The 15,977-nt window shown below is 40.7% G+C and overlaps 1 protein-coding gene across 2 annotated transcripts; it reads right to left on the bottom strand.

Annotated features, from left to right (window-relative positions):
- Positions 1-1,859: 1,859 nt before the first annotated feature.
- LOC134616777 (nucleolar protein 9) lies at positions 1,860-14,144 on the bottom strand. Of its 2 annotated transcripts, none has more exons than XM_063461781.1 (12): positions 14,111-14,144; positions 12,457-12,688; positions 8,468-8,704; positions 7,815-8,024; positions 5,742-5,849; positions 3,496-3,637; positions 3,209-3,401; positions 2,978-3,118; positions 2,686-2,805; positions 2,347-2,559; positions 2,141-2,246; positions 1,860-2,044 (listed from the first exon to the last, which is right to left on the bottom strand). In XM_063461781.1, exons 2-12 carry the CDS (start codon positions 12,677-12,679, stop codon positions 1,890-1,892), a joined length of 1,848 nt encoding a protein of 615 aa, XP_063317851.1. In that variant the 5' UTR covers positions 12,680-12,688; positions 14,111-14,144; the 3' UTR covers positions 1,860-1,889. The 2 variants fall into 2 exon arrangements, with proteins under 2 accessions (XP_063317851.1, XP_063317850.1); XM_063461780.1 differs by lacking the exon at positions 14,111-14,144 and adding an exon at positions 13,324-13,346.
- Positions 14,145-15,977: the final 1,833 nt, after the last annotated feature.

Below are 15,977 nucleotides of genomic sequence, written 5' to 3'. Positions count from 1 at the left end.
ACTGAAATTCACAGGACTATTTCTCTACTAATAACAGCAAACTCTATAGAACTTGGATTCATGTGGACATAAAAGACTGATATAGCTACTGTGATCTCCCCCCACTGATTTCTGAAGTCCCGATGTGAAACCTCAACGTGAGCGTTTCCACCATCTCCATCTTGGTTGCAAAAGAAATGGATGTGATGAAAAGTTCATTGGCTAACGGCTTGTGATTGACAAGTCATTAGCCAATGAGCATGCGGTTTCATACCACAGCTAATTCTCCATTTTACTGCACAGTATGACCAATGTTGATTAAATAAATTCAACTTTTTATTTCATATGACCCAAAATGAGTGACAGGGTAAAAGCAAAAGGAAACTGTTTACAGAAACCTGTTTTCTCATAGACTTCTATAGGACCAGAAGTCTTTTTACAACCACAGCTATCGCCATCTGGTGGCCAAATACAATGCAGGTTTAAGGCGCTTAATGCTAATTATGCTAATGCTAGCTTCATTTTTCTTCAGTACTAGCATCTTTTTTCTTAAACTATTTATGGTTTTATACTCTCTATGAATGCAGCACTACTATTAGCATTTGTGGTTCCTAGTGCTTTCTCTATTACCTTAGCTAGTTATTTTTGTGTATTCTTTTGCTAAGTAAGCAAAATAGTTTTCTTATAGTTTTATTTTTGAAAAAGCATTTTGCTACAGTATCTGAAAATACAGTTCGCTTGATGTTATACGACACATGTTAGCCTGTTGGAAAAAGTAACACAGAAGCTAACAAGAGCACAAAGAATATACACATTAATGATATAACCAGGTCTTTACTGCTGGTAATATCACTCTCTTTGGTTCAAGTGACTTATGTATTTGTGAAGTCAAATATACACATCTCAAAATATATATACGTGTGCAACCCTAGATTGCTAAATGGATGTATACAGGATCTATCAAAATATCTGGATACACACCGAATCAGTCTGCCATAAATCATGAGTTAGTCGAGTTCCTTTACTAGGTTACTTTTGGAAACACCTTAATAATTAGCCCATTTTTATCATCTCTACTTTGAGTCTTTGTTTCGTAGGATGGATTAAAAGGACAAGTGAAAGATGGGTGGAGGTATTCCACAAGGTGATCAACAGCTGTTAACACACCCACTACTGTATAGACAGCATTTTGAGTACTTTAGTCTCTGATTCTCTTCTGGTTGCTCTTCCCAGCCCTGTGATTCTTCTCAGAAGAGAAGCTCTTCCCAAATAAAGACTTTCCTCCTTCAAATCAATTTATGATCAATAAAAGTGTCTCCAACAACAAAACCTGCCCGCTGCTGAGGCACTGAGCAATTTTCTAACTGCCTGAATTTGTTTGCATTTCCATGAAAGAATCCTGAGGAAAGATGACATTTAGATGAGCTCAAGATTAAGATATATTTCATTGTCAGACTCACTGGTGGGTGGTGGTGCTTTTTAACAAATGCCTTGAATCTGACTTCTTTTCTTTGTTACATCCCCAATCTAACAAAACCTCTTTTACATGTTTATTATGTGTGTGCCTAGTTAATGTGTAAATGAGGGGGATTTAGTAACTATTCAGCAACACCATAGCAAAAACACTAACTAAGCAACACACTAAAAATATGTTAAAAAGGGCCTTGAGTGCTCACACATTTAAACTAATGTTGCTCTAGTTAACTGAAGACCTCATCCATGGGATAAAGCCTAAAATGATACATGTTCCTACAGTGCCCCCTACAGGTCAGGCTGATTCATACAATTTATAGCATACATTGGGTAAAACTAAACTTTAATTCAGCGCACACACAGATATTTTCAGATTTTTGTTTTTATTTACATTAAAAAAAATCACAACAAAACAATACTTCACAAATATCCACTTGTCATTCAAGAATGTCACTGAAAAGTTTCCGCTTCTTGGACTCGCCCGTCTGAATTTCCTGCCAGTGGGCTCTTCTGTGTGCAAAGTGGGAGAGAGCAAATTTGGCCCACACGTGACGAGCAAACTGATCTGACCTCAGCTGGCTTTCACTTGAAACTGAGAAGGGGAGGAGAGACAGGAACAGAAGTCATGAATAGGGAAGTGAGTCACAGGAAAAGTGGGATTCTGAGAGAGAATGTTTGTCATTATTACCTAGTTCCTGTGCGATACTTTGCCTGTGACCGACTGAAGAGCTGTTCCACACGGCTTCGAGTACCCGGCTGCCCAACCTGGAGCAGGCCATCTGGACGTACTGACCCTGAAACAACAAAGAGCGTGATACAGAAAGAGAATGATCATTAAAACTTACACATGTAATACTTGAAGTCATTTTGCTTTCTGAATTAAGTATCACGTACCTCAAGTCTCTTTAGGATCTTCCCCCTGCCCTTGTCACTGGATGTGGTGATTAGGGCCTGGAGGACGTGGCTGCCTGCGGGGTCAGTAGCCATACTGAGCAGGTCCGAAGGGCTCAGAGTGCGCAGGCTGCTGAGGAGGAGTGAGCGCTCCTTGAATTTAGCCAGTGCCTGGACCAGCCGGGATCCGTGGTAACATATGGAGGTCAGTGGGATCTAGAAAAAAACCCTGACAACTGATGAAACATGTATTTTGGTGCAGCGCTGCACTGTTAGACCAGCTGAAATGCCAAGACTACAATTACAATCAAGCTGCAAATGTTTTTCCTCCCAGCTGTTTACCTCCGTGCTTATGTTGCCCTCTGCGGTGTCAGAGTGGTAGTACACCTCATAGGTGAGCAGAGACATGAAGAGAGGGAGGCAGGCGACGTGTCTAGAGCCAGGCTCAGCGCAGTGGAAAGCCTGGGAGGCAACACATCGACAGGGCTTCATTATCCACAAATCAAACATGAAGTAGTTGTTATGCTCCATCAACACCAATCATAACAGGGGGATAAATGAAAAGAAGGTTGTTGTAATCACTCAGGGCCCAGGTGGGCCTGCACTTCAACAACAAACCCTCTTTTAAGCTTACATTGAGGAGGCATTGCATCATCTCGTCCTGCCTTTCTTCACTTTCTGCGCAGCTCTCTGCCAGCTGAACTATCACACCCATGTGACCTGCGGCCAAGATGGCCTCCACTCCCTGCACCAGCTCGTCAAATATTCTCAGGAACTGTGGAAAAAGGAACGACACCAGGAAGCCGGTGAGGAAATTTCCAGCAAATCACCCCTCCCAAGTTCTCAATCACAAGGTGTGACCTACCAGTTTGTATTTGGCAGACGCTGCTGTTAGCCTCTGGATGGGAAAGTTGGCGATGGGATGGAGGGCGAGGTCGACCAGCTGACCCTTGAGATGGTTCTTGTAGAGCCCGTGGAGAAGTGGCTTGTGGGACAGCTGTATGATCGTCTCTATGAGGCGACTGGAGGCCTGGTCCTTCAGAAAGACTAGAAGCGGACTACGGGGAAATAAAAATCACACAACGCAACATTCTTAAAATAAATAAAGAAAAAACACTCAGTGGTTCACAAACGCACACTTTGGCCTCTTACCTAACTCCAGGAGCAGCGCTGTGACTCGTCAGGTATTCCATGATGCGCCGGAGGAGCTGTTTGCAGAGTTTGGGCCGTTTTCTGTGACACACAGTCAGCATGGTCTGGAACACTGCACTGGCAACAGCGTCAGTCACACTTACTACAAAGAGAAGAAGCACCGTTGAGACTTCCTGCCAGTACAAAGGTGCCCTGTCATGAACGAAACAAAAGATGCTTCCACACTGAAACACACTGTGTGTATACAGGGAGTAAATACTTTCCTGTCTTTGCAAGTGCATGACTGCCACCAGCAGTACAAGAGTAAAACTGCTTACACAAGCAGGTGTTATGTACTAACAGCCTTAACAAAATACACAATATTCACTGTTGCATGTTTGCAGCATTTCCACAAGTAGGTCCACCCAGAGGAGAGACCATCATAAGACTGAAACACTCTTTTTTCACTACAACTGCAAAATGCGATCGAGGCCACATTTTTAAAGAAATAGTACCAGTCAAAAAAAAAAAAAAAAAATTGGAAGCAAGCACTCATCTGAAGTTTTTTCATAATTTCTCTTTAAAATATCCCAATGGGTAAATGAATGAATAAGAATAAACCTAATTCCATACAGTTGTGAAGGAGAAGAATTAGAAAATAAAATTGCTTTTTGTACCAGACTAATTTAATTAATGCAGGAGGGTTTATTTAATCACAGCTACTAAGCAATTATCCTCTTAATGGAAAAGAAAGGATGGATTGAATCCATAGCTGGGTACAGCCTCAAGTGGTCATTCGAAGAACTGCAGATTAAAAAAAAAAAGCTGCAGGCTGCAGATTTTTAAAAAAGAAAAGAAAAAATAACACTCCTGGTGGGCACCTCCTGTTCTTTTTAGAGAGAACAGGCTTTGTGTCTTGGCAATCCTTCCAAACAAGCCGTACTTGTTCAGTCTTTTTCTACCTGTGCACTCATGAATGTTAACATTTAACATCTTAACTGTGGCCCGTCGTGCCTGAAATGTAGTTCTTGGGTTTTGTTGTTCGTTTTGTTTTTTTGCAGTTCCTCTGAGCATTGCAGTCTAAACTTGGGGTGAGTTTGCTGGGAAATCCTCTCCTGGGAAGAATGCCTTGAATGTCTTCCACTTGTGAATAATCCTTCTCCCTGCAGAGCGATGGACTCTAAATTGCTTGGAAATGGCCTTATAACCCTTCCCAGATTTTCAGGAGATACATAAATGTCATTTTGCACTGAGCTATAGTTTTTGTTTTTATTGTTTAGCCATTAGAGATGTTGTATTTGTTAACACCAGCTATATTTGTTAGCCTGGTATGACGGCTGGAACATAGGAAATACATTTAAAGGGAAATGCTGAACTCTAAAGGAAGTTACACATAATGTTTACTACACAATTCCATATATGTTATGTTTAATTATCCACCTTTGGGTTTTTTGCCAAATGACAGAAAATTGTGAAATAAATGACAGAAACTCTTGGATATGTGTTCAAACTTTTGACTGCAACTCTGTTCCCTCAAATGATAGAAAAATAAAAAAATCTGATAACTCAACTCACACTGACATTTAAAAAAAAAAAAAAATTCACCAAATGCAGAAAACTGAAAGTGCATTGGAGCCATACCGCATTTAATATCTCATTTTAATTCAATTTATGTTACAATGCCTGCAAAACTGCATCTGCTGTGCCAGATTCCACCATTGCTCTATCAGATTAATGGCTTACAGTTTAAAGCCTATAGTTTAAATCAGAGACTGTGTGTGTGTGTGTGTGTGTGTGTGTGTGTGTGTGTGTGTGTGTGTGTACGTTAACTAATGGAAAAACTGGACTAAACAGCATTTCTTTCTGACACAGAGCTCTACTAAAAGCCACTTAGGCTTCTCTGCAGCGTGTGCATTTGCCCTCACTTTATTTACTGCCCATTTCATTTTGTTTTGATATTACGACTGCAAGAATTTGAATTAAGCACATAAATTCTAAACACACGCTGGTCAGCGTTCTGTTCAAGACTCTGCCTTTAGGCGATTCCCCTTTGACTTCACTCCAAATCCTCGCCTGCATTCAAAAACAGCTTCTATGGTCTTCAGATTCCCAGAAAAATGTTACAAGAGTCAGGAGAGCACAGGAAGAGGGAGGCAACACTGCTGCTTTCTTTTTTTAATGACCTACTTAAAACATCTATCATACAACAACAGTTAAATTCCAACATAATAATAAAACCACCAATTATTTTATGAAAGATGACTTACAATTAATGTTTTCCATCAAGGTCTCTGTAAGCTCTTTAAGCTCGTACCAGAAGGAAGTGGGAATCTCAAAGTCTGTCAGTTGAGGAGGGATGCTCCGCTCTTTTCCTCCTGGTTAAAAACAAGAATATGAACAGAGAAAACAAGAAGAAGAAGAAGAATATACCTCTTGGCATAAAGGTCCTGACATAGTCTCAAAAGAAAAGCGCAGTGACAAAGCCAGCAGATCAAGAGCTTTATTTTTCTTCTGTTACATCTTGCAGAAAAAGAAACTGAAGTGAGACATCGGGCCAAATGGGAGAAATTGCTTTTTTTCGTAGGGTGAACCAAAAGCTCTTTCTCTGTATAGCAAATGTCAGCTAGTGCCAGTGTTGCCAATTAAGCTACTCTACATGCCTTCTCAGCCAATTGCTGCAATTTGTATCATAATTTGCACTTTTTCTCTGAGTCATAACTCAGTCAGCTCTTAACATACACGCATTATGCATGTGTATTTAGATTCTGTTTGACTTGTGCTTCCTGGGGATCTCATTATCTCTAAAGCTAACAAATAAAGCAAGCTGGATCGCTACAGAACCTGGCAGAGAATAATTGTATTTCACGTGTTCTTTGGTGTCAGCGTATTACAGTGATAACAGCCTGTGCCTGCATGGGTATCTTGCAAAGTGGAACATCTAGAGGTTAACTCAGCATACTTTATGTGCTTCTAATTGGACAAAACGTAAAGATCACAAAAAAACAAAAAAAAAAAACATGGACGCCGGCTTATTCTACTCATCTATGGGTGAAATAATGGATGTATCTTCCAGGCCTGAAAACACAATCCTACCAACAGCTAAGTGCTTTCAATCTCCATTCTTTTATTGGCTAACAGGGGTACCTGGGTTACAAAAAGACTGTTTCTATAGAATCTATGGGAAAACAGGCCTTTGGCAAGACATATGTGAACACCTTAAACATGAAGTCCCGTTTCTAAATTATGATCATTATGATCTAGAAGTCAGACCAGAGGATTATCCAGAATATCTGATCTGGTTTGATCTCTGGCTCCTCCAGTCTGCATGCATATCCGCTGGAGGGTGAGTGTGTGTGTGTGAATGTTAAGAAAAGGTGTTTAGGCACAGAAAAAAGCGCTTGTACAAATGTATGTTTAACAGGGTGAATAATAAAAAGTGCTTTGAGTGCTTGGTTAGTTTAGTCCATTTTATCTCAGAGTCTAACCAATCACAGTCGAGCACATCCAGGAGTTTTCAGGGATTCTCGTAAGCCGTTATACTTTTTGGCTTGTTTGTTTGTTTTCCCACTTAACACGGCCTGAAAAAAAGACTCAAAAACTGCTCAGTGCTTCTTTTGCTGAAAAACAGCATAAAGTTGCTTCTCATTGTTGGAGGTCTAACAACCATTATGGTTCTCTGTTGCTGCACATTTTAGTACAGGGATTTCCAAAGTGAGGGCTGGAGCCCCATGATAGGCCGTGAATGTACTGCGGGTGGGCTGCAGTAAGTATGTACAGTTCCATATGCATATAAATGTATTTATGTAAAAAGCTAATTTAAACTGATAATAAGAGGTGGTTAGTGTGTGATATCACTCATTACTTTGACCTAAATTTACCGCTCTTGTATTGAAGTTTGTGTGATGGTAGGTACCAATAACAGCTCGAGCTGATTCAATTTTGTGAAAATCAGCTCAAGGTCAAGGTCACACCAAGTGTGAAAAGCAGTAAAGATTTTATATTACCCACAATTTTTTATTGTAATAGACAGCAATGGGGGGGCGTGAGCACCTAGGTTGGCTAAGGATTTGATCCAGACCTTCATTGTTTGCACCCAAGATCAAAGTTGACCTTGAAAAAATATCTCAAGAAACCAAATCAAGTGTAATATATGAAATGAACGAGCAGAGAGAGAGTAGTGCAACACACTTTTTATTTTTTCAATACAACGCCCTACAACTATAACCTTCAGGGGTAGTTGTACTCTGAGTGTTTTGTTTAATTAATTAAATGGGAAAAAGTATCCACTAAAAATCTTCATTTTTTCATACAAGCGTGAGTGTGTGTCTGCGTGCATTTACCTGGACGGGTTTCGGTGCGAGGTGGTCCGAGGCAGCCTCCCAGCACGTGTAAAAGCGTGCGGACCACGTGTGAGCCGTGAACATGTCTGATGAACTCGGCAGCGTTGTCCCTCACCACCTGACTGAAAGACAACACCTGAGCCTCCAACAGGCCACAGCTTTCTTCTCCCTCCTCCTCTGTGGGCGGAGACAATTCCTTCTCTGAGGACTCTACAAAGGACAGAGTCCCACCAGGAGTTAGGTTGGTGCGATTTTCTCAACCGCAGCTGTTCCCTGTCACAGTAGAAAACGGGAATGTTTTCCCTTCTTATCACTCTTATCCTTCTTCCAGCTTCCACAGTTCGTTTCTTTTTTTCCCCCCCTTGCCTCACTCCCAACCGATCACTGGAAATGGCCAACCCTCCCTGAGCCTGGTTTGACTGGAGGTTTTTTCCCTTTAAAAAGGAGTTTTTCCTTCCCACTGTCGCCTAGTGCTCACTCATAGGGGGTCATCTGATTGATGGGATTTCTCTGTATTATTGTAGGTCATTACCTTACAATATAAATCACTTTGAAGTTACTGATGTTGTAATTTACAGCTGTGTAAATAAAACTAAACTGAAGCTGAATTGATATTTCACTTGTAAAGCAAACTTACACTTGTGTGAACTTACCCATCCACCTGGACATCTGTCTGACTGCGCTCTCCACGACATGGCCTCCACACCGGTCACAAGAAACCGCCTTAAACTCTGACCCCGATTCTCCACCCAGTTCAGCCAGCACCTCCCCGACCTGCTGGGGGCTGGACAGCGGGAGCAGCCGCTGCAGAGTGATGCTTCCGGTCCGATCTGTCGCCACCAAGGCCGCTTTACCTTTTACTTCTGTGAGAACATTCTCTACAAACATCTCTGTGAGTATAAACAGAGAAGAAAGCTGCTGGAGTTAAAAGCAGAAATATAATGGGGCTAGATGGAAGGAGGGAGAGGAACCTGTTTGTTATATTTAAGGTAAAATGATGCAATGGACGTGCAATGAGCAGTCATTTAAAATCAGCGTATGATGTGAATAAGTAGAGGTCAGTGCAAGAGATGGTTATATCCAGCTCCAGGCAGTTTTTCTTAAAGCAATTACTTAATGGAGGATTTTGCTCCAGAAACACACAAAGTACCAACTTTGTGTACCAACACATCACTTGTCAACACAATGAATTAATTAGCATAAAACACAGTGGGCATCTTTAGAATGAAGTAGTGGTGGGTACTGTATTAAATAGAGATTTAAAAAAAATAAATAAAACGGACAGGGCGATCAATCACAGATTGAAACCATTTTTCAATTCAGGCTTCCCTCTTCTTTCTCCTCTTTTTCTTCATTATATATACATGACAGCAGATCTAATGCAAGTAAATAAACCTGACATCTGCTTCGCTACATAAGCAACTGGAAAGGCTGGAGGTGATTAATGTGTCGCATTCACCATCGGCTCTGTGGCAGAGCAGAGCTGAATATGTTCGCACTGATGGTGGTCAATTCCTCCAACAGATGGCCGTTTGTTGGAATGCAGAAATTAATCAGTCAGAAAGCACAAGAACACAGCTTCTGAGCGACCTCCACAGTCTAGACCAAGCTTTGTGTGAAAATACATTCAATTAACTTATTGAACCCACCAACAATTATCTTCTAGTTTGTTATTTAAATAATCAAACCTCTCTTGTTTTGGGCCCTGATTCATGGCACCAGTGTACCGTGAATCGGGGGAGTTTGAGCTGTCTTTAGTTATTCTTGCTCCACGTGGAGCTCAACTTCCTGTTATCCTCTTTTGGACATCCTGGTGATATAAACCAGGTGAGATCAACCAATACAAAGCAAACCAATGTGGTGAGGAGCAGAGTTCAGAGGAGTTTGGCTGTGACATGCTGAGACAGCTAAGGGAGGACATTTGGCATAAACAGTTGAGGTGCGTGCCATCCTGAGTAAAGAGTACACTGGAAACACAGGAGGCTTTTGGGCCAGCCAAGACAGTACTTGCACAAAGATTTGGCTCCCTGTAACCTGAACCTCTTCTCCAAAAAAAGTTTGAGTAGAAGTGGTTAAGAAAACTTCCAAGAAGTGAGCCAGCGTAAATGTAGCATGAATGCTGAGGCCACTTTAAGGACACAACCTTGAAGGGGAAAGCAGCCAAATTCATGTGTGTACAGTGCACAGATTATGTGCTGTGCTCAAAACTCACAAATATTCAATCTACTATACATAAACAGCTCAAAAAAATAATTAATTATATTTTGTAGCTCTGGCAGTGCTCAACCTGTTCCTCCTTGCACAAAGGAGCAGGTACCGGTCCTGCTGATAGTTTAAGGACCTTCTATGGCCCTGTCCAGCTCTTCTAGAGTAACTGCCTGTCTCCTGAAATCTACTCCATGCTCCTGAGACTGTGCTGGGAGACACAGCAAACCTTCTGGCAATGGCACATATTGATGTGACATCCTGTAGGAGTTGGGCTACCTGTGCAACCTCTGTAGGGCCCATGTATCACCTCATGTTACCAGCAGTGACACTGACCCTAGCCCAGGGGTGGGCAATCTCAGTCCACGAGGGCCGGTGTCCCTGCAGGTTTTAGATCTCACCTTGGGTCAACACACCTGAATCACATGATTAGTTCGTTACCAGGCCTCTGGAGAACTTCAGGACATGTTGAGGAGCTAATTTAGCCATTTAAATCAGCTGTGTTGGTTTGAGGTAGAGATGGCACGATACCACTTTTTTATGTCCGATACCGATATCATAAATTTGGATATCTGCCGATACCGATATGAATCCAATATAGTGTGTTTTTTAATCAATAAAACTGTTTTTTAATATATTGCTGCATTTTGTATAAGTTTATACTCAAGTTTAAATAAACAACAACACTAAAGCTATTCTGTTATACCTGTATGTAAAAAATACACTGCACCCAAAATATTTCATAGTTCAGCAACACTGATCAATCTAATAAACTTAAACCTACTCCATCCTCCCTATTCTGGTATTTTAAAGAGTATTTAGCAGAAATATTAAGCAAACTAACTAATAGGGTTGCAAACTCCCAGCAAAAAAAAAAAATAGGGAACCACCCCCCACCCTCCACCTCATGATGCTTAATCGAAGTAATCAACTTTTATTTGATGCAGTGTGAAAAAAATGCACAGAATTAACTTATTTTTCAAGAATAATTAAACAGATTCAATATCTTTCTTCAACAGAATTGCAAACTGCACAGATGGTATCTTCCCAAAGGAAAAAGTACTATAGCTTACTAGGGTATATTAGACTTAACAGTTAGTATATACAGTAATGGACTTCTATACATTTTACATCAGATTAAAACTTTGGGTGTAAGATTCAGATAATTATTTATTAAAAGCTAGACATTTTAAATGAGAATAAGAAAGATAAGTATGTCTTTGTGCCCCCTTTTCCCTGTTCATGTCCTATCGGCCCCCCTGGCTAAACTTTGCTAGATCCGCCCCTGCACAGTTACCAGCCGTCAGCTGCGTAGAAAAGGATCCTGGTGTAGAAAGTAATATTAAATAAATTCTAACAACAGCTTATCAGGCTTAAACGTGCTGCTGTTGTTCAGCCGCTGGTTTCCTCTTTCTGGTGCAAAGTGGGCCAAAAACAAAGAAGAGAGACAGACTCGCGACAGAAAAGCCAATCAGCTGATCATTAAGCAGTTTCATGATTGAAGTAGCAACAGGAGAGCGAGAGGCAGTCGCTAAATATATCGGTTGTTAAGCTTAACGTGGGAACGCTTTACGAACATTCAGAGATGAACTTACACACTTGCTTTACTTCTCTCTGGAATAACTTCCTCGGAGATGAAATGCTGGTTCGCTAGCGAGGCTACAAATACACACAGCCGCTCTATCACGTGATGCACACTGCTCCGACGTGCTACGGTTATGTGCCGAGTTACGCCATGTCGCAAGTTTTGTGAGGTGTTTTTTGATATTTAATGGATCGGATTACATTTTTTATTTCTCGCCGATATCCGATCCAGTAATTTAGGTCAGTATCGGACCGATACCGATACGTAATATCGGATCGGTCCATCTCTAGTTTGAGGACACATCTAAAACCTGCAGGGACACCGGCCCTCGTGGACTGAGATTGCCCACCCCTGCCCTAGCCAAAAGCAAAACTAGTGAAAAATGTCACCTGTACAGACATTCCTGTTTTGGGGCCTATCTCATTGTTCCCCCTCTAGTGCACCTGTTGTTAATGCCATTAACACCAAAGCAGCTGAAACTGATTAACTGCCCCCTCTGATACTTGACCGACCAGATCAATATCCCACAGTTCAAGAAATTAAAAAAAAAAAGATTCAATTTATGAAGATGGAATAAGTAAATGTATTCCTTGGAAAAAAAATGCATTTAATGAATTGTCAGCTTATGTGTTTCTGCTTCAGCAGACCTCATCCAAGCAAAGCCGGCAGAGGATGCTCCACATGTCACTAGTCTGTGATTTTCTGTTCTCTATGGCAGCCAAGTTCAAAAGATAAAGTTTATGGATCATGGCTGCACACGGTGCTGTGTAATGTGACCTTCTGCTGCACCCCTAATTTAAAGTTCCAGTCCTGTGCTTTACTCAGATCCCCAGAAAAAAAGACCTTTCTCACCTCTCTCCTCATCATCTTCAAAGCCTTCACTGAGCCTTTCTCCGACACGGCGGAAATAGCCCACACTGAGGGCGTCCAAGCGCTTCTTGCCACCATCTCCCTGACCCTTCTCTCCTTTTTGACTTTCTCTCCTCTTCCTCTCTCCTCCTCCATCTTCTCCGGGATGCCTCCTCTTCTTTCCTCCCCCTTTCTGTGGCTTCTTTTCTTCTGCTTTTGACAGCATATCTTGAACCTTTAAACACAAGGATACAAGTGAAATATGAAGCTAGTTTCTAAAACAGATTTGAAACAATTAACTACATAACATATTTATTACACTGCAGCATGTTTTCTACCAGTAAGACAGATTATTATACTTCAATAGATATATAGTACTGTGCACAAGTCTTGATCAAACCCTCATTTCTTTATATTTTGCTTCCACAGACACAGATGTTCTTGTGATTTCTAAAGAGCTCTTGAGTGAAGGCTCTTTGAAGGTCTTCCAAATTATTTTTTGGACACTGGCTGCTTATGTAATCATTTGTCCTCGTACCTCACCATTTTCAGAGGAAGACACTTAACACTGACCTACAAGTTACTCAAGCATTAAAAAACAAAACAAAAAACACCTAACTTAAGGGTTGAACCAACGCTGTGTCTAAACATAAAAGAAAACTTAGCAGAGAATCAGTTTTACACTGGTTACATTTCGCTATCAGCTGCTAAAGATAACGCAATTTGACCAGCATAAAATGGTATCTGTGCAGCGAAAAGGTGATTCCCAAAGAAAAAACAGGTGATTCTCCGAAAAAAATCTAATAGAAAACAATTTAAGGAACATTTTAAGGACAAAAGAAGCAGTGGGAGGTCTAAAAAGCTACCTACAGCAAGCTAACAGTATCTGAAAGTCATGTCTTTCAGAAATCGGAAAGAAGAACAATTCAGCAAAGGACCTAAGAGATGGATGATGATTATGCTGAAGCCTCATCGGAAATGGTTTCAGTGAAAGAGTGGCTAGAAAAAAAAATCTTAAGGAAGGGAAACAGGGAGAACAGACTGAGGAATACCATATTACTCAAGAATGGGACTAAAGATCAGCAGGAACAGGACTTTTGGAGTGATGAATAAAAATGTTTGGTTCAAATCGTTGTCAGCACATCAGAAGGAAGTAAGGAGAGAAGGAAGCTTGCCTAACAGGGTCCAGGCTGGATTAAAGAATACCAAATACTGACTTTCAAACTCATTAGCATTGCACACACTGTTTTTTTGCTCTATATACTCTCTTTCCGTGCATATTTGCATGTTTCAATAAATAGCTGCACCCATTTTGCACTTTCCGAGCAACATATATGAATCAAGACTGTACTTTAAAAAGCTGTTACAGGTAAAAGGTAATATTTGCATAATATTAAAGTGGCCACAAATAAAGCTGTCATTATTTTAGAAGGAGTTCGACTAAAACATGACAAACATATAAGCAAACAGGCACAGGGACTGGCCATGCTAACGCGCTGCACTCCAAACAACAACACAAACTCTCGAAAACGTTGCCAAAATAAAAAAAAACGATGGTTTCCCAAACTGTTAAAGAATGACTAAACCACACTGCTAAGTTACTCTGTGGAAAAATGTGTATAATAATATCGTTTCTGTAAAGCAATGTTTTACTCACGTGTGAGACAGGTCAGACAGAAGCACTGTGCCGTTGACGCGTGATGATGACGTAACAGCACGCGGACAAATATTATTACAGTTTCCTTGAAGATTAATGAATGGATAAAGAAATAAACAAATACATAAATAAATAGTTCACCATGCTCGAAAAGGCTTTATTTATGTAGCCTAAATAAAAACTGGTTGTATTTACCGTAACTAGCACGTCGCTGTCTTTTCTTCAATGTCCTTATTGGTTGACACCAGCAGAGGGCAGCATAGCTACTTTCCTGAAAGGCTGATTCGGGACGACATCTCGATGGGGGTTCAGAGGTGTGCCCAACAGGCATATGAGTCAATTAAAAAAAAACGTGTGATAATCAATCAACCATCCCAACCCACAAAACAGAACAGTCTCGTTGGGTGTAAAATAGGAAGCCACTTTTAATGTTCCTGGGATTTTTAACTGGCAGCAAGGTTATCAAATTAAACCTCATAATTCTCAAACAAAAAACATGCTTTTTTCATGGTAGCAATGCCATAATATCACAATTTGGCGTCATAATTACACAAAAATGATATGATGTTGATTTAAAAATAAAACGATAATAATATTATTAACACTAGCCATCAAATTGTATTTTTTGGGCAGATTGAGCTCAAATGTGTTACAAGAGCTGCTGAAAAAGTTTGCCTAAAGGCAAAAATAAATAAATAAATAAAATAAAATAAAGGACAAAATCAACATAGTGCCTTTTTTTTCTTAATATCACAGTTATCATCAATACATGGTTATTTCAAGGTTAATAGATACATTCCACAAGTGAAGGGAGAGCTCTAACCGAATCAGCCAAAATGCCGTTTTACTGCATCCCACCTTTTTTGTATTTGGGTGGGGGCATTGTTTCCTAATAACTGTTTGTTCATGGGTTAGTGGTTTTATTGCTCAGGTCACACTATTCTGGATTTCTGCTGGGACTTGACTGTAGTGTAACGGAAAAACAAAAACCCGTTCATCTGAAACTTCTACGGAAAATGACATATCCGTGGGTATAGTAAATGTTGCACAATTAAATGAATCAGAGGTGATGTAAGTTAAGATTTTGTCATCTGTCTCCATCTCGCCCTATCTCCAGCTTCCTCCTCCGTCACACCAACCCTCTGCATGAACCCTCCGTGAACCTTCTCTGCGGTGTTCCTGTTTTCCTCCTGCCTGTCAGCTTCATCGTCATCATCCCAAAGTCTCCATCCTCACTTACCACTCTACCCCTCCTGACTTCCTCATACAGTACCACAGTTCCTTCCTGTTGACATCCTATCACATTTCTCTAGATCCACAATGAAACAGTGTAACTTGTGAACTTCTCTATACTTCTTCATCAACACTGCTGCTCACTGATCATCACCTCTCCCCTTAACCTAGATTCAACAGCGTAGCTTCACGGTTTGACTCATCAGCGTTATCCCTCTGTAGTTACTACAGCTCTGGACCTTTGTTCTTGAAAATCAGTGCCACTTCACTTCTTCTGCATTTCTCGGGCATCCCCTCACGCTCCAGAACTGTGTTAAATTCTGTCCATATGTCCTCTCTCTGAGGCATCTCCATGACATCTGGACCACCCGCCTTTCCACTCTTCATCCTCTTCGCAGCTGCCCTCTCTTCCTCCTTACTAATCCTCTGCACTTCTGTCTCTCTCGTTTTCTTCATTTATTCAAAGCACATTTTTCCTAACACACTCTCTTCACTTTTTAGTGTATTTCTACCTTTGATATAGCTCTATCTTTCTATCGAGCCAATCGGTACCAGTCCTGTTCTCCTTCCTTAGTGTTGTATCAAAGAAAAATGATCTCATACAAGGAGATGTTGGTAAAGAGAAGCATTTAGA

The sequence above is a fragment of the Pelmatolapia mariae genome, linkage group LG18, assembly GCF_036321145.2.
Source record: "Pelmatolapia mariae isolate MD_Pm_ZW linkage group LG18, Pm_UMD_F_2, whole genome shotgun sequence".
Lineage (NCBI taxonomy): Eukaryota > Metazoa > Chordata > Actinopteri > Cichliformes > Cichlidae > Pelmatolapia > Pelmatolapia mariae.
This window is presented reverse-complemented; position numbering and strand designations above follow the sequence as displayed.